Below are 19,378 nucleotides of genomic sequence, written 5' to 3' on the forward strand. Positions count from 1 at the left end.
AAGGTGAGCTGGAAGAGTTTGCAAATCACTCTTCACTGAAGCTGAGAAACAAACATGAAAATACACAATATTAATTAAACAAATCCAAAGGTTTAGTTCATTCACCTGTGACCAAAATCATTAAGCTGAAGGAAAAGGAAAAAAAATATTTTCATAAGTTTAGCGAGCACCATTTATTTTTCCCACGGAAATGCCTTCATTAATTTTATTGACAGAACAAATGTTGCTACCCTAATCCTCCTCCCACATATTGAGTAAGCATCTTGCACTGCAAATGTTTCCTGTAAATGCTGTGGGTTTCTTGCAGGCAATTTTCTAACAACTACAGGCACTTGGAGATTCAATCTTATTTCAGCTGTGCAGCTTAGAAAGCCTTTTACAATCTCCTTGTAATGATAATGCTGCACCTACATTTCCTGAAATAATCTCAGAAGAAATAATTTCAAAAATTGTAGGATGAAGTTGTCAAAGCTGTGGTCTCCAGTGGATGAATATATAATCTGTCTTATTCACGAAACTATTCCTACATCTCACTGATGCTTTTTGGAGGTGATGGTTTCTGATACGTCTTTCACACCACATGAAATTTTTTTAAGAGAGAAACTCAGCCACAAAGTAACCCTGCTCCCACTCATTAAGCATCACTGCAGTAATGAGAGAGCCTTGTTTTGTGTCTTGCCAGCAGTTTGCAAGGCAGCATAAGCACCAGGCTTGGAGCCACCTGAAAATTGCTGCTGAAAAGCAGCACCTGAGAGCTGTTGTTTTGACACAGAAATTGCCCCATATATCAGTTTATATTCTGTACATGGCTTCCACTCAGGTTAGCATGTGGATAGGGCTTGTGCAAAGTGAGAGATGGGAAAAAGCCCTGAACCACAAGTCAGGAAAGTCTAACAAAAATTAGGAGCTCTTCTCACCATGAGTGACTCCGCAGATTTTTGTTGGATTACTCCACCTTCTCATTTTTAGGAGGCTTAGCCCTGTAACTCCAGAAGGATTTCGGGCTGGAAATGAGTGTCCAGCAGCAGAGGTGAGGGAACAGCCCTTACCTTGCTCACAGAGAGCCCCAACGTAGCTGGGCAGGCACAGGCAGGTGAAGGTGTTGAGGCTGTCAATGCACGTGGCTCCGTTCCGGCACGGGTTGGACTGGCACTCATCGATATCTGCAGAAGAAAACAAAACTAGTTTCATCACCCACCCATCCCCCAGGAGGGAAATGCTCTGCAGCCTTAGTCAGGCTGGTGACTGGGACCAGTTCAGAGCAGAAAAATTCAGTGTTGCAAAAGATCCCAGTGGTGGCTGCGTGGATGAGAAAGAGGAATGCCATGCAGCCTTCTCCTGGTGGAAAATCTGGCTTGTGTGTGTGACCCTGGCACAACAAAAATTCCCATTAACCACCAGGGACCTCGAATGTCTTCACGAAACTCAAATATTGGAAATCTTATCATGTAGCACTAAACAGACTGCTAATTTCAGTCTGCAGAGCAGCAGAATGGAATCACATTGGTTTGCATTTCTCATTTCTTACTTGTCTAATCTTATTGAGATAAGGACAAAACATTATAGAACTCATGGTCTTGCACAGTAAACAAATAACATGTCTATCCCTGCCTCCTCTAGCTGCTAAAATACCTTGTCTTCACCTTTTAAATTGGAGCACAAATTCATTTTATGTAATTATTTCCAGCACAGGTTGCTTTTGCACAGGTTGTAAGCAAGTGTGTTTCCTCATGAAGATCATATGAAGTTTAGTAATGAGTGTTGTTCCTCTGAAACAACCACAGTGTAGACTTCAACACAGACTTTGCAAACACCTCCATTCAAAAATGAACTGCTGGCTGTGGTTCATTTATTAAAATGTAAGAGAAAAGCTGACATATCTACAAACAACTAGGAATAATTGCTGCATCATGTAGAAGGCTTAAAAAAATATGTATTTCTGTTTTAAAATATGCTCTGGTCAAATTTTATGCTAGGTCTTACTTGTTCCAGTCATTTATCATACTTTGGCTGACTTTCTGGAAGGAAAATTGGTTATTCTAAAGCACATAGGTGAGTCTCTTGAAATCTACAGTCACAGGAGGTGCAAAGATGTCACAGGCAACTGTAAGGGGTTCCTCAGCTGAAACTGTTATCAAAATACCAATTTGTGCCAAAGATGCATATGATTATGATAATAACTAAAATTTCCTGCAAAAATTTTGAAGTTTGTGTTCAGTTCTCATCTTCCCATTCACATTTGGGAATATTTTATCTTACCAACCCTTTGAATAACTAGGGGAAGCTCTTAGGGAACTATCCCCAATATTAATGCCTATTTTTTTTACTTTATTTGGTGTGGTTTTCAATTCAATGCTGTGAATTCCAGCTCCTGCAGTTCATTTACAGTTCCCTTAACCCCTGTGGGTGTGCACAAATCTGTGCACTTTATGGGGAGGGGGGAAAGGGAGAGACAAGGGGGAACTCTCCATTTAATCATCCCAAAGTAAGGCCTTGGTATAAAATTTTTCAAACGTCCATGCAGCCTTCAGCTGTAAAGCACACCAGATTTCACGTTCAAGGTCTTTAAACTGGAGTTAATCAGCATCCAGATGGCAGCAGTTTACCTAATTCACACTGCTCCCCACTGAAACCTGGCAGGCAGGTGCAGATGTAGAAGGAACCACGTGGGTAGCAGGTGCCACCGTTGAGGCAGGGGCTGCTCTTGCATGGATCTTGGCCTGTTAAAGAAGGAGAAAAAGGAATTTGACTCCCTAGTTTCGAGGAAGTGGTGTATTTTTGGTTTTCAGGAGGAAAAAACAAACCTTTCTTCACTGCTTCATTGGTGGTGCAAGCTTTACTGTAGTTACAGAAAATCTATTAACATACTCAGCTATTCAAAATAAGATTTATAGAACAGTAAAGCTGGCCTTCAGGCATCACTACTTTCAACTTTAACAACAACATGGCATTTACTATGAACCAATGTAAATTACTCTTGGAATTACTTTTTTTTTCACAGCAATTTGTACTATGTTTGGCAGTCATGATACTCTGTTGAGGATTTAGTTTGCATGACATGACAATTAATTATAGCTGAAAACAGTTAAACATATGCAAAATGAATGGAAATGCTTTTTGTCTTGAACAGGGTTAGTTTATGCAGAATGACAGGGTACACAGAACATACTGACTGGCTGCTTATATTCAATCAATCAATCCCCACAAAGTCTTACTTCTTTTCTCACAAGTGTGCTTCCCACCTGCCTTTCTTAAAAATACATTTAAAGTATACAAACAAAGGCTCTGAATACATTTGACTCTGAACTGAACATTAAGATAAAAACTTACCTGCTGTGAAATCCTCAGTTGTTACAGGAGTTAGCATTTAAATTTCATTTCCTTGAAGAGCTTTATGCCTTCCAGTGATGTTTATTTCCACTGAGTTTAGATACCTGGGTATTTGCATTGGATTTCATGCCTAGGAGCACTCACTCACACAGACAAGTCCACACTAAACCATTTCTGAGAGTTAGTTTCTCACAGTGAGAGGGAAATCCTGGAGACAGCCCTTCTGATATGCAAAAATAAAGCCCTGGCTTTGCAAACGTACAAAATGGATAAGAGAGTTCTGTAAATCAGAGGCATGAGAAAAATTAAGATTTTTTTGGTCATGTTTTCCCAAAACAATCTGACAAGGATTTATGGCCCAAAAAAAGTAAAAAAAAAAAAAGTAATAATATATACTTTACTCTTGCAAATTAGAGATTCAAAGCCTTTTTAAGTACCAAATTCCCTGTCTAGGCATGGGAATGCAGAAGGTCCAGCTGAAAGCCTCCAGAAGAAAATCCTATGTACAAAAGTTTAGAGTTGTAATTAAGTAATTAAGGTTTTCACCTTGGAGGTTTTGGAAAGGATCTGATCCCATCCATTCAACAGGGTGCTGGTTTTAGGACTGCTTCACTGAAAGTCACAAATATAGGGCTCTGTTAGGCACCTTAATAGTGTTTTTTGTGTGTTTGCTGTCTGTTTATCCTTCTACAGACTGGATACTTCCACAGCAAACGTTTTCAAATTGCCAGCTACCTGGGTTATTTGAGAAAAAGATAACAGTAAACCTATAAAATCAGAGCAGTCCAGTTCTTTCCTCAGCTGTATCTAGACAAAATATTAATTGAAGTGATGCCACTGGCATCACCCATGTTTTTGATGAAATGGTTCCCAGTACCATTATACTGTGGCAAATGATGACTAACAAAAAGTTCTGTTATTTTTAGGAGACTGACACTGCATCAACCACCTAAAGCTACAGACAGACTGAAAAGAAGGTCTTGGTTTTCTCTTGTGTGGAAAGCTGTCTTGTAGGTTAAGAGAAGTTCAATTTTATAGAAAATTCTGATCCTAAAACGTGCACTGTTGCTTTCTAGGTCAACTGCAAGATGTTAAAAACAACCCTTCATAGAAACCAATTGTGTAAGAGCCAATACCACACTCACAAGAAAAGCCATCAGATAAAATCACCTGTTGGAAATTGGCAAATGAAATCACTCCAGCTGATCTCCCTACCACAATCCACGTTACCTTCCTGTCTTTTAGAACTGGCTGGTTACCTCCAGTCTGATCCAGAGCTCCACGATGCAAACACCAATGGAAAGCCACTGGGCTGGGGTTTTTTGGCACCCCCACCATCCTGTTCCACTTGTGGGAGCCACAGCCAGGCTGATTTCTCAGCTGGAGGGTGACGAGGTCCGCTGTCATTTCACGCAGAGCTCTGATTGTCACACCCCTCACCAGAGCCCAGGCAACACCTTCACAAGTACCACAACACACACAACACGACAGGGATCACATTTGGGAAGTTACCTGGAATTTGCACTGCTGTGCCTTCAACTGAACCCACACTGGTGCCAATCACGAAATCTGATCCGTTCGTGACCTCCGGAAGGGAAAATGATGGAGTTACAGTTTCCACAGTGTTTGGCTCCTCAGAGCTCAGTGTTGATGGCTGGTTTTGGTAGGGACTGTTTCCAGGGGCAATGCTGTTTGTTGCAATGTTAGAAGAGATGGTTGTGATCTCCCCCTGACCAAACAAAGCCGCCTGTGTTTCTGTGCCTCCATGCAAAAGCTGGGAAGGTGAGGTTAGAATTGTAACTGCTTCCTGGCCAGGTTTAAATCCTTCACTTTCGATGCTGTTGGGTGAGTCTGAAACAGTTGTGGACACGAGCCAGGGGTTTTGTCTCTCAGCAGTCCTGTCTTCCTCTTGGAGGGGATTATTGACTCTCCCTGAGGAAGCTTCGACTTTTGCTGTGCTGACTTTTGGAACATCTGTGCTCACTCTTTCTCCAAAATTTAGGAAAGCAGTAGGCAAGACACGTATTGATGGAGAATCTCCAGAAACAGCAGCTTCTTCCTCACCAGCTAAATCAGTTGCAGGGGTTTCTGTCTCCTCTGTCCCACCTGTTAGAAGCCTGCCAAACTGAGGAGTGCTTTCTGTGCTTGTGCTGTCTGAAACAGGCTCAGGAGAAAGCTCCAGCAGAGAGGACTCTGTTGTGTCAAGAAGGTCACTAGTGGGTGGTTTATATGTTGCTGTAACATCAGAACTAACCTCTTTGAAGATTCCTCCTGATGAGTGATTGGACTGATGTGAATCCCTTGATGATGATGATGGTGATGATGATGTGCTTGTAATGATTACCTCAGGGTACTCAGACACTCTGTTTACTAAATGAACAGTTACTGAGGATTTAGGAGTTTGAGGAACAGAATAAAAACTCACTGCATCTGTTTCCTCATACTCTGCTGATTTTGACTCTGTGTACACCGTGGGATGATTCCCTGCACCCTGGGTAGGTGACACAGTTGTCAGCTGGGATGTAGGCTGTGTGGTGACAACACTCAACTCAAGCTCACCGGTTGTCAAAGCCTTTTCTGGCTCACCAGTTACAACTGGTGTAAGAGAAGGAACCACAGGCTGATTATCAGCCAGCTCTTCTTGGCCCATCCCAGAAAAGCCAGAGATTGTTTCACTTTGATCTGCTATTGCTTGGTTGTTTGCTGAAGTGCTTGGCTCAGAGGTGTTTTCTGTGGGGCTGGTTACAGCAGGTTTGGACTCGTGAGGCACCTGAGGGCTTGCCAGAGATGGCACTGTAGGAAGGAAAATGCCCAGTTCAGAGGGTTCCGTGGTGGTGAGAGTTTCTGTTGCAAAATTCATGTCATTCCCTGAACCCAAATCCATGTCACCTGAGGTTTGTCTGTGTCCAGAAGTCACCAACTCTCTACTTGGTGGACTGGAAGTAGTCAGAGGAAGATTATCACCAGATCCAAGTGTCTTTTCTTTGACTATGGAAAACCTGGGAGTGGAATAATATTTCTCCACTTCAGCTGTCGTGCTATCATCATAGCCATATGTTGACTGTGTAACAGGATTTGGCATTGTCTGCACACTAATTATATCCTCAGGCATTGATTTAGAGTGATCCATGTCTATAATGGTTGTTTCTTCTGGTGGGGTTTGCAGCCGTTCTTCAATCAGGGTGATATCACCATAAACAGAAACATTCAATATAACACTTCTTCTGTCATCAATCATGGGAATAATTTTTTCATATAACCCAGTGTCACTTGTTAGTTCCTCTGATGAAGCTGTCTTTGGATGAGCAGCAGATGGATTTCCTAAAACCTCTGTTTCTTCTGTAAAGAGGGAGACTAGTCCAGTGACTGCAGTCTGTGATCCATCTCTTGGTGCCTCTGTGGTCATAACTTTGGAATAAACATGTCCAGGAACACTAGATGAAACATTTAGTTCCACTTTGGATACGGTGGGTATTGAGAAATGGGTTAACATATCAGGGGAAGATGAATCTGAAACACCAACCCAGCCAGATCCTTCACCAGAGCCCTCAGGTAGTATTCTGCCCATGGCTTTTGTTGCTGATGTTACAAGAGATTCCTCTGTTTCAGGACTGGGAGTTCCATTTAGTATAACAGATACAGGAGTTGTGCCACCTTTAATCAGAAAATGTGAATTTTCCTCTGGAGAAACAGCTTTAGAAGTGGGTGTTGTGTTATCTGTTTCATTTTCTCCTCTCCTATGGTCAGTTTCCTTTTCCTGTGGTTCTTCATTTGCAACAAAATAATGTGTGGTGTCCTCGACCTCTTTAGAGATGAAGGTCTTGGAGCTGTCTTCTGCTAAAGCTGAAGAACTGGGGAATGTGGAGGTGGGGAATGGGTCTGCAGTTTCTGGCAGCAGCTCAGCTACAGCACTTGTGACTCCTTCATTAACTTCAACATTTCCTGGAGTGCTTCCTCGCTCAAACTCTTGTGTCATGTCAGTGGAAAGTCCAGGTCCCATATGTGCAGGGTGAGAAGTTTCAGGGCTTGAGGTGCTCTTGATCCTTTGGACAACAAATGGCACTACAGAAGGAAGAACAGCAAGGTCATCTCCTGACCCCTGTCCTGAAAACAGGGGATCACCAATGAGCTCGTGATTTGGCAGCTTTTCTTCCTCAGGTGTCAGGAATGTTCTGGGAATATCTTTTGTAGGGAAAGTGTTTTGCACCAGCTCTTCCTCCTGCTGTATAACTGTGACTGCAGAGCTTATGTATTTCCTTTCAGTTGTTACAGGCTCTGTTACTCTGTCATCATTAAATGGCAAAAGTATTTCTTTAACAGGTTCAGTTTCTAACTCCTTTTCTTCCAGATGAGGACTGAGAGTTGGAACATTTAAAAATCCCACATGTTCATGGCTAGTCTGTGTACTTTTAAACAATGGGTCTGCTGTTGTTTCTTCAGAAGATTCCGTAGCCTTTGGTGAAATTTCACTTGGCATCTCTTCCCCAGAATGTATCTCTTCCATCAAAGGAATTTTCGTAGAGAAAGGTCTCACTGTCATCTCATCAACAGTTTTCTCCTCAGTTCTCACATCCCCTGCAGTCCCCATGGGGGTTACCTCATGGTCAGAACTTGTGACCTGCTCATCAGGATCTGTAGTGAAGGCAGGATCCAGAGGTGATGTGCTGCTGACAGCCTGTCTGTCATCCTTTTCCCATGTTTCTGGTCTCCCAGTAGGGGAAACTGCTGTTCCTGCAAATGATCCAGTGGATGAGTCTGGTTCTCCAGATCCCTGGTCAGTAATTGAGAAATGACCTCCAAGTATTTCTTCTGTAGGTCCATTAGACATAAGTTTTGTGGTGCTGCTGTCATCTTTGACTTCTTCCCCAGAGCCATGCTCAATCAGGAAGATCTTGCCCAAGGAGACAGTTGAAGAACCAACTTTTGCACCTTTGCTTTCTGTAGATTCAGCTACTGCTTTTATACTGCCAGTACCATGTGTCACCAAGGCCTCATGAGGGTTGTTACTGACCACAGATCCTGGAGATGATGTGGCCTCACCCGTTTCTGAATCTCCAGTTTCAACTCCTGGTGCAATGTGAGATGTTATCTCTTTTGTGGAACCAGATTTTATGTCAGAAGGAGCTGTGTAGGTTGGTTTTGTTTCAATGTTTGGTTCTCCTGGGTTTTTGGTACTAAACATATCCAGGGACATCTGACTTTCTACTCCAGACCCCTCTGTGAAGCTCTCTGACCAAGTACTCAAAACTGTTACTGCAGGCTCCTCTGTTCTTGCATGTTTTTCGTATTCTGTTGTTGCACCCTTTGGTGAAGCATCATCTGTGCTGTAAATTTTTCCTTCATAAATTTCTGTTTGTGTTTCAGTGACAGGCCTTAACGGGACCGAAGTCAAAGTAGCAGACTCAACAACAAAATCTATGTCTCCAGAACCTGGATCAGTAAATGGGGAGCCAATACTTACCACTCTGCTTGTGGAACCCCCTGAAAATATGTCTGCAGGCTCTTCTGCTGATCCTTCACTTACAAAAAGCTTCTTCTCCCTCAAGAGAGGAATGGTGGTGACCTTTTTGGTTTCAGAATTTGTGGTACTTGGTACTGTTTTTCTGAGTGGCTCTTGACTTACAGTTCTGACTTCACTTGTAGTGCTCCCAAGTTCATTCAAATACAAATTTTCCTCTGTAGCAGTAGCTGAATTTTGGTGACCTGCATAAACAGTGGTGTGTATTTCTTTTTCATCATCAATACTCTTTTCAGTTACAAGAGAACTGGCAAACACTTTTTCCGTAATTAGCTCAGACACAGAGTCGGTGGCAACAGTTACTTGAGGACTTTGATCAAAATCAGAATAAGGAGTACTTATAGCTCTGGGCAAAGCAGAGGTGATTCCTGAATCAGTTACAGAAAATTCTGTCAGCAGTGCTGTGCCGGAGCCCAAAGAAATATCTTGCACTGAAAGTGTTTCTGTTACTGCTGTTTCCTCTGTCACAGCTGAAGGTACAGTGATGCTATCTTTCACATCTCCAGAGCCTTCCAGAACCATAAAAGAAGCAGCACTCATCTCAGGCTTTGCTGTATGACTTGTTTCCAGAATGTTTTCAACAGGGGAATTTGCATTAAGTTTAATAGTTGTTTTATAGTGGTCTCCTGGAGCAGGGGTTGCCTTTTCTGAATTAAGGTCAGTTACAACATTGTCTACTGTAACAGGAATAAAAACTGCCTCCAGAGAAGCAGTTACAGCAGAACTTTCCACAGTAAACGCATCAGGAGAAGATGTTATACCAGAATCTTTTTCATCATCTTCCTTTCTTGACCCTGTCACGACTTCTAAGACCGAAGTGGACAGATCAGATTCAGTGGAGCCATCTCCAGAGGATTCACCAGAAATCAAAAGCAGGTTTTTGCTATCTTTAGTAGAGCTCTCCTCAGTTCCCTGCCATGTCATGGTCTCTCTGCTGTTTTGCAGAGACTGCTCATGTGAAGAAGTGGTGGCTATTGATTTATCTGTTGTAACAACTTCAGACTCCCCACTATAGACAGGCTCTAACATTGCAGCCCCTGAGGTTGGTTGTGTGACCTCAAACGCCCCTATTACTTCTCCAGCTTTGCTTGGTTGCATAGTACCAGAAGCTTCAGATTCGTTAATTATAAATGTGTTTGTCTCGTTGATTTGAGAAAAGGTTACATTTTTGGAATGGGCAACGCTTTCGATTTGGTCACTCCTCGCTTCCTCAGCTTTTGTGCTCTTAGGTGCACTGGTAACCTGTTGCTTCCCATTGATGAACTGCAAAGCTGGAGGGGTTGTAACATCAGTACTATTTTCACAGTCTTCGTCTTCTTCAAACTCTGGATAGTTTGGAAAGAAAGGATCCAGTATTATATATTCAGACGAATCCTGCACAGAGTCTGAGGTACAGGGTTCAGTCTGAGCTGACTCTGCATCAATGTGGGTTTCATCTATTGCATGAGGAAGCATGTGGCGATTGAACAGATCCAAAAATTCATTCACGGGGTGATCTGCAAGAAAAAGAGAGCTTTTCATAATCCTTAGGTAACAGCAGGCACACGAAGTACAAGCAATCCACTGGACAAAAAAAAAACCAAAAACCAAAAACCAATAAAGTCTGAAATTCTACAGTTTGTTGTAAATTCAGTGTGTTCTCCTGTTGACACAAAGTTAAACTCTGCCATGGGGTGTGACTTTTTAGCTGGAGCCTCTCTGAATATTGAACACATTGATTATTCAGTACTGTTGACTGCCACATGCCTTTGGTCCCAAACTCATGCCTGATTTACCTGCTCCTACATTTTCAGTAAAGATGTGGAATGGACAAGATAAAAACCATTTTTCAGACCAACCTGCTGCAACTGCTTCCAGGGACTTAGACACTAACTAACCTCTACCAATAACTGAACCTAAGCAAAGCCAAGCAAGGCGAAGTCTAAAATAAAATAAGACACCAAAAAACTCCCTCTGCATCTCCCTTTTCCTTTGAGTAGAGAGTAATTTAAAATACTAGTAACACCACAACATCTGCATCAATCACTCTTCACTAGACTTGCACTCTAAAGTGAATAAAGTCTTGCTTTACAAAGTTGTTGCTATTTGGAATTTTAAAGCATTATGCAGCAAATAAGAAAAAATATCACAGATTCAAAGGTCAACTCCCACTCAGAGGGTAACATGACTGAAGTACAGCAATTTTCTTCTGTTTACCAGTAACTTTGAATTATTTACATACTCCTACAGGTTGCAAACCTCTCACAGTTTTTTGTATAGTTGGCCAGGCAGATAAAGAGGAAGAAAGAAGATTAAGAAGGCAAGATTTTAGCTGCAGAAAGCTTCATGAATTCCTCCAAGATTTATGATCCCAAATTCCATAGACACTTTTTAAACTTGCCCTTTCAGCACAAACATTGCTTCAAACCTTCTGTTCCAGACAATGGAAGCTATCCTAGTTAAAATGAAAGAAGAAAAAAAGAGACAGGAGAGAAAAAAAAGAAGAAAAGAAGAAAGAAAGAAAAAAAAAAAGGACACAACAGACTCAGAAACAAGCCCGATATTTCAAGCTTGGCCAATTGACTTGAAATTAGAAACCTTGGGCTGAAATCCTACTGCATGAGTGTTTCTTTCTTCTGGATCTATGTTTATAACCATTTTGGCTGGAGGGGATTACTTTCTTGCTGGTACAAACTGGAATGGCCAATGGAGCTTTGCCCATATCTGCCAGGAGAAGTTCTGAACCAATTAATAGGATTCCTGCCTCAGAGCACTGTCAGCAACCATTGCTCCCTGAGAAATTATCCACAGTACGTGACACAGCTCAAGTCTGAAATCAAATCTTCCTCACTAAAACTATCTACAAGTCGTAAAACAATGAGAACTTGAGGTAAAGCACTTCATCAATTTGAAGTAATTCCCCTACCTATGAAGATCACTTAACCTCTGTGACTAGTGAGTCCTCAGAGACAGAGTCATCAGGTGATCATTCTGGAAAAGAATGTGTTCAATCAAGTTAAACTGACACAGAGCACTACCAAAGGTTTGTGATTCTTTGGCCCTGGGCTGGCTTGTGTGTGCAAATTGACTTCAATTTGCTTTTGAAAAGGTCACTGCAACTCCATTGAGAATTAATGTTCTAATACTTCATGCTGTGTTTACAGCTAAACTCATGAAGTATTACTGGATCTCAGCTTTGCTGAAGCTCCAGCTGAAGAATACAGAGAATAAATCACCTTCAGCATTGTTTATTTCAACTACAATGTCAAGTCTGTACAACACTAAGCTCAGGGCTCCCAGTGCAACCCAAAAAAGTTGGTTTTTACCCTTGTGCCTGCTTGGCTGTTGTACATTGCCCAGAGAAGCCTGGTGTTTACCATGTGCTGTGACAGCTCTATTAGGTGGCTACAAAACTGAGATTTCTTCTCTCACCCTCACATGTGTATGTTGGGAGTTATTTTATGCAATGCTTGTAAAGAATGAATGCTTTTCTCCAGTAAATTAGAAATATTTAGAAAGGCTGCACAATGCCACAGAGGAATAAATTTTCTGCAGCCATCTACTTGAGCTCTCCCAGATCTCCCTTTCAAATTTTGTGAAAAGCAGGAATTTGGTAATCTCTCCAGGACTGGCAGCATGACTTTGAGGAGCATGTCTAATAACAACCCTTTCAGAATCCATGAATTTCACCCTGGACACACTGAGAAATCATGTCTTCATAGAAGCAGAATTTTCAATTGAGACAGAATTTCACACCTTCCTTTCAAAACTGTGCATGCAAAAACCCATGGGAATTCAGTCAGTGAGAGAGGAATGGCAAGGCAGAGCTGATAGGGAGCTCTGAGAGTCTCTGATTTTTGGTAGATTCACTATAAAATAACTGTTCCCACAGACAGAAATTTGAATGGCCAGGAAAGATGTCCTGTGCTGTGAGAACCGCTGTAGGAGGAATGTGCAACAACCTTTCTTCTTTACTGCCATAAAGATTAATTATGATTTCACACACAGCAATTAAGACCATGAAACAAAGCATGCAGCTTTGCACAGAAATTGTACATTAAAAAAAAATAATTATAAAGCCTGGATGGGACTGGATGGGCTGTAATTTGTAGGAGGGCACCGTGACTAACAAGTTCTGACCAACAGTGCAGAATTTTTGCAGCACAGCACACCTGGGAGTCCCTCAAATTAGTAGCTCACACTAAGTCATTTATGGTAGGCAATAAATTTAGTGAACAACATCTGTTCCAAATTCACCTAGAAGACAAATACAAATTCTTACACATGCAGAGATCTCTATCAGACCCCAGTTTTTACTTTGTTAGCTTTTTCAAGATCTTGCATGCCAGAACAATCCACATGAAAGAACCTTAGCAAAAGGTATGATATTTCTGATAATGAACTTTCAGGAGGCTCTTTCATCAAATAATAAGAATCTTTGGGGTTTGTTTTTTCTCATGTTTTGTTTTTTTCCAAAGAAAAAATAACAAGCTTCTCAGGAGATAGTAAAGAATGTAGTTGATTTTTTTTTATTTTTTTAAATTAGAAAGTATTTTCCTTCCAAATCCAGATTTGATTATTCTGTGTTAGCATTCAGGTTGCTCAGGGTTAAGAGCAATGAAAAATGCTCTACAACTCCTGAGCTGGCAAATATTCCACATGATTGTGTGGCTCATACATCCTTGTCAACTGGGTTTAGGACACTGGGATGAAAACCTACCATAGAATATTAATATAGAAGAAATATTAAAATAGAAGAAATATTAATCTGTTGAACTGGTTTGTTAGACCCTGAGGGCAGGCTCCTGTTTATTTCACACCTATTCCTGAAGCAGACCAAAGACTACTAAAAAAAAGATGAAACCAGGACTTTAAAAGGAAGGAGTCTGGCTATCAAATATGCTTATCAATAGCTCATGGAAAACAAGCCAAAAGGAGCCCTTTTTCAAAGAGGTGCTTTGTTGTTCTGGCTCCAAGTGAAGGAAAGTGAAAACAAGTAGCTAAAAAGGAGAGAAAGCCAAGGGTTGTCAGCTCAGAGTGCCAACCCAAACAAGTCCTGGGAGAGATTTATCAGCAAAGCCTCACTTGGAGGGAAGTGATGAAGTATGCACTGGAATGGAGATGGAAAGGATAGGTATATCCAGCCTGGAGTGTTTCTTAATCCATTTAATACATCTAGATGTTCTAAATGACCTGCAAGGAGCAGGCATCTATCTCAGTAACAGCTCCTGTGTGTAAGAAATGGAAATCCCTCTGGCTACAGGGTGATTTCAGCCTGCTACTGCACATAACCACAGAGCCACGGAACAAGGTGTCATTAATTCTCATTACAACCCTTCCAATCCATCCTGGCTGGTTCCAAGCCCACGTCAGTTTTTCAGTGGATCACACAGAAAAGTTGCCTCCCTGTTAGTGGTGCACGAGATAACAACTGCACATATCCAAAAATGTGTAACGTGCAGCAATATTTCTTTTCTTGAGAAGACTTTTAATATTCTACAAAGAGATTTTCCAAAACCATCTTTGAGGGGGCAGGCAATAAAAAAGCATTTGCTGTCTCAAAATCCATCAGATAAGCATCTGAAGAAGAATTAATAGGGAATTAAATAGAAAACATATTATGATGTTTCCCAACTTTCTAAACACAAAATATTTAATTCAGAAAACTTCTGGTTTTGTGAAGATCCTTTCAAAATGGGACTCTTAACATCTAATCTGGCATCCTGCAGATAATGGAATTTACCACTTCTGCAATTTGTCCACTTATTTCTTCAGATCCACAGGCTCAATTATTTGTGAGCAGTAGTAGAATTCAGTCTTTTGTAGAAGGACTAGAGGTCTAATAAAGCCATGAGATTCACATAAAATGTTCTGTGGATTTTAATTCAGGCCCTATATTTTGACAAGAATACAACTAAACAGGAAACAAAAAAAAGATATTTTAGCTAGAAGTCTGAAACCATTTTGGACTCTTTGTTTTGCAAGTATTTCATTGCATAATGTGACACTAACAGAAAATCCTTAATGTTCACCATCAAGAGCTCATAACCACAAGACAGGTTTGCATGAAAAATAAAAAGAGTTTGCATTTAATCGAATTATTTCCTGCACTTTATAATCATAATTTTTTGGGATTGGCTTCAATGGAGTTATATCAAGATTAAAATGAAAATGTTGTTAGTTATTGTTGGAGGGAGCCCAGAGGAGGCTCCAGGCTGGGCAGAGCACGGAGCAGCTCTGCTGGCAGCAAAGGCTGCCACAGCTGCCATTGCTCAGCCGGGCAGGAGAAGCTTTGGGCTGAGCTCAGGGCGGCCTTGCAGGGCCTGCAGGGGCTGAGGGAACATGGACACAGACAATTGCCAAGGGCTGCAGGGACAGCACCCAGGGAATGGCTGCCAGGGCCAGAGGGCAGGGCTGGCTGGGATCTTGGCAATGGCAATTGTTCCCTGGCAGGGTGGGCAGGGCTGGCACAGGGTGCCCAGAGCAGCTGGGGCTGCCCCTGGATCCCTGGCAGTGCCCAAGGCCAGGCTGGACACTGGGGCTGGAGCAGCCTGGCACAGGGGAAGGTGTCCCTGACATGGCTGGGGTGGCACTGGGTGGGATTCAACTCCATCCCAAACCAGTCCATTTTCTGTAGTTCTATGAAGACATTGATAAAACACATGCATGGATGTAAATGGCTTTAATGAGCTGTTTCAAAACCCCTGCACATTTTTGGGATGCTCATGGTGGGATCACAAAGGATACCCACCAGAGAAAGGCTGTGGAAAATCCACACTGTGCTCTACCTGGAAAACAAGGAGTCCTCAAAGCAGGAGAGAGTGGAGATGGTTCAAACCCTCTGAAAAACCAGGGAAGCCTCACACCCAGGCTTGGGAGAGGCTCTAGGAAGAGGAAAGACTTAATCCACCTTTATGTCATGCCCTACTCCCCTGAAGCTCAGCTGTGCCAGGAACCTGATCCTCAGTCTGCGTGGATTGGAGCAGCTTTATGACCATGGCTTGCTGAAACTCTTCCAGCAAGAAAAAATCCAAAACCTCAGCCAACTCCACAGGAATGTGTCAGTTTCATTGAATATATTCTGTTTTAAAAGCATGGTGAGGAAATAAAAAAGGGATTTGAAAAGCTGTCCCCCGTACAAAAAAAAAAAAATTAAATCAAAACCTTTCTATTGAGTAGGGTGTTCTTTCCCTTTTAGATATTACATTAAAATGGAACAAAACCATTCAATTTCACAGAAATAAATCAATCTGATAACATATTTTGGGCTGTTTTGCTTCACAGAAGAAGTGTGGTTGTGTTGGTTTTTTTAAAATGTACATTGTTTTTTTAATATAATTTTTTTAAAAAGAAATAAAATATTTTGAAATATACATATTTCCTGGTGAACCAAAATTCCAAGTGTCAGCCTTTGGAATAGGCAATTTCTCTAACCTGTGCCATCTTGTAGTATCATTATCCCACCTAAGCATGGTCAAAGAGCAACAGTGCTCCAGGCATACCCCTACTCCTCTTCAGGAAAAAGTAGGAATAATTCCAAGGAACTGGTCTGAAGCATTAAAGAAACATGGTTACTATTACACACACCTAAGCCAAAAAAGTTTAAAAAAAAATCCAGAAATAATTAAATGTTTGATGCTTTTAATCCTTCTACCTCACATTAACATAACTACTACACATGATGAGGTCTAGTAAAATCCAGGTCTTGATTACTGTTCTCTCTAAGTAAACAAAAGGTTTCATTTAGTTCACTTTAAAATGTTTCCCAGCTGGACATATACATTTCTAAAATTTTGTTAACTTTGGCTCCCTTTAAAAATCCTCAAGGAGGTAGGGCAGGTTTCAATAATTTGAGGTTTGGATTGTTTTGTGGTTTGTTTTTTTTTAACCTTCTAAATTTTATCAAAATTTACGTTTTGTTATCGCTCTGAGAGTCAAAAGAGATTATTACATTACACACCTATATATAAATTTACCTTGCATAAAAGTCTGAATGATTCAGGTAAACTCCTGGGAGAAAGTAATTGTAAGGAGTGACTTCTGCACAGCTGGCTGGGTAGGAGTTGAAAGCAATTCAAGGTGGGTGGTCAGTCTTGCCTACTGAAATTCACTTATCCAGTCCGTCTGCTTTACCATTTTTGGGGGTTTTTCATGCAAAATCCATGAGTATCACTTTCTGGCATGTTCCTGCCCTGCAGCCTTTTTACAGCAGGACCCCAGGCTGGAGCTGCTGGCCAGAGCCAGAGGCACCTGTGGAAAGGGGATGTCACTTATGTGGACATCTGCTCTGCACAGGGCTCTGGGCTTGCTCAGCCCTGCCAAACTCCAAAGCAGCAGACAGGATGATGCAGAACCCATGTCAGAAAGAAAGGAACTGTTTTATTATAAAAGCATATCACGGAGCCCTCTGGCAGTTCCTGGCGTTTCCTTTGTTCTTCTCCCCCACCCGACAATAAATTTGTTAAAAAGCAGCAGACTGAGTGAAATGTCAAGTTGTTAAAAACGGCAGCTTTGCCGTGCCGAGGCCGAGCCCCAGCACGGGCAGGGTGCAGCTCCCTGGATCATTCCTGGATGTTTGTCACGCAGCATTCCGAGGGCAGTCATTCCCACTTCCTTTCTGCTCCAGTGTGTCACTAACAAAACACGACTCCAGCCCGTGGAGCCTCCTCCTGAGCCGTGCTGGGCGTGAGCATCCTTCCAATGACAACATTTCTCTCACTGCCCACAGAGAAGACAATTCTAAAGCTCTGCAGGGCTAAACAACCCAAACCCAAACAGCTGCTGTGCAATAAAGCATTTTTCTCCAGATGGAACCCAAAACAAAGCGAGGAGTCAGACTGTATCTGACTTAGCTGGCGTGTCTGGGTGTGTGCAAAGGGAAGTCCAGCTCTGCAGGAAAAGCTGGGAAAGAGCAACTGCTCACCAGAATTACTTCATCCATTATTTCATGCGTGATATTCCATGACTGAGGTATCAATGAATTTTGGGCTTTCCTGTCCCACTTCACCACCATCCCTTCGTTACATTTACATCCTGCTAATTGGGAGAGCCTCAAATGCTTCTGCCATGACACAGCTGGCACAAGAAAAAGCCAGTTCTGGCCCTACCAGTATGGGGAGAGAGTGTCCCCTCCAAGAAGAATCAAAAATTGCCTTAGCACAACATAAATTTGAGCAAAAGTCAGAATACTACGCTCAGAATCAAAAAGCATTTTGCCCACCCTCTGGCTGCACCTGTGGCTGCTCAGGGCTGAAAGGAATATTCTTTCCCCTCTTCCTTTTTCCAGTAATACCGAAATACTTGGCATTAGGAAATAAAAAAACTTACAGTATACTCCTTAATGTGACAGTTTGGGGGAAAAAATAGATTGACATCATATTATTTTCGGAGCAATAAAGGTTGGTTTATGTACAAGGCATGTATTGAATTTTTCTTTCTTGATTTGTCTCACGAGAGGAATTTTATGTGGCAAAAATAAAGCCAGAGATTATTTTACAGTTCAAGCTCTAAAACAGACAATGGTGTTTGCACATGTGAGTGTTTGAGAGGAGAAAGAGAGGAAAACAGCAAAAAAAGCAGAAGGAAGAGAGGAAGGAAGAGAGGAAGGAAGGAAGGAAGTTACAGAATATCTTTTTTTCTAAGAACTGAAGCTGTGATGACAATTACCCCACCTGCTCTAACCCAAAATGCTCTTTTTACAGCTCTCTGGAGAATTTATTCCACTTATCATGATGATTTCCTGGTATTTTATCTCCTACTATTTCTCAAGTACCTCATAAGCACACTTTTAATTTAATGCCTGCACAAGCCAACTGGTCATGTAGAATGTGATCCAAAATCACATTTTTTAGTTGCAGTCCCTGCTCTTTTGGGGCATTATTTTGAGCTATTAGTCATATGGCAATGCACAATCTTTTTCCCATGGCAAATATATTTTTTAAGTTTCATTTTTCTCTATTGAAATATGACTAAAATTTTGTTTGGGGAAAATCAGTTTGTTCTGGACCCTTCTGCATGTGCAGAAGTAATTGAGTTGCTACAGAAGTGGCAGTGATAGCTCAAGGTACTGCAGTATCTTCAAAACTTCTTAAATGCAAGTGAGTTTTAGAATACATAATTAGAGTGATTACATAAGTAGATATTGACATGTGTGGCACAACGAATTTTGCTTATAGATCTGAGTCTTTTACTTTGCAAATATTACCCAGGAGATAGAGAGTGGATTCCGCAAAACTTTAATTGATTATTCTCAGTATCATCCCTCTACTTCTGAAAAAAAAAAAGGTGAAAATTTTATAAATTTATCTACAGGTGTTAATGAAATTGTTTTGGTTATGAAGCACCTGAAGCAGCCTAGGGATAAACCAGAGGTTCTCAGTTAAATCAGCATAAGTCTGCTGCAGCTGGAGTGACACAAATGAGTCTCTCTACCAGACACAATTTCAAACAGTGCATACAGAACATGAGTGTTTGTTTAACCATAGAATCACACATTTTTTTCTTTCAGCAACTTTTTTTCATCTCAGCTTTCTTTTCTGCTTTGTTTTCTTT

General features: G+C 41.4%; 1 protein-coding gene across 4 annotated transcripts in view; it reads right to left on the bottom strand.

Moving 5' to 3' along the window:
- VCAN (versican) overlaps positions 1-19,378 on the bottom strand; it is a 102,199-nt gene that overhangs the window by 25,261 nt on the left and 57,560 nt on the right. For all 4 annotated transcript variants that reach the window (XM_039696363.1, XM_039696362.1, XM_039696360.1 and 1 more), the window contains 3 exons: positions 4,843-10,344; positions 2,607-2,720; positions 1,050-1,163 (listed from right to left, as the gene is read on the bottom strand). In XM_039696363.1, the coding sequence (XP_039552297.1) occupies positions 1,050-1,163; positions 2,607-2,720; positions 4,843-10,344 (5,730 nt within the window). The remainder of the gene's footprint in view (positions 1-1,049; positions 1,164-2,606; positions 2,721-4,842; positions 10,345-19,378) is intronic.

The sequence above is a fragment of the Passer montanus genome, unplaced genomic scaffold, assembly GCF_014805655.1.
Source record: "Passer montanus isolate IOZ18808 unplaced genomic scaffold, ASM1480565v1 scaffold97, whole genome shotgun sequence".
NCBI lineage: Eukaryota > Metazoa > Chordata > Aves > Passeriformes > Passeridae > Passer > Passer montanus.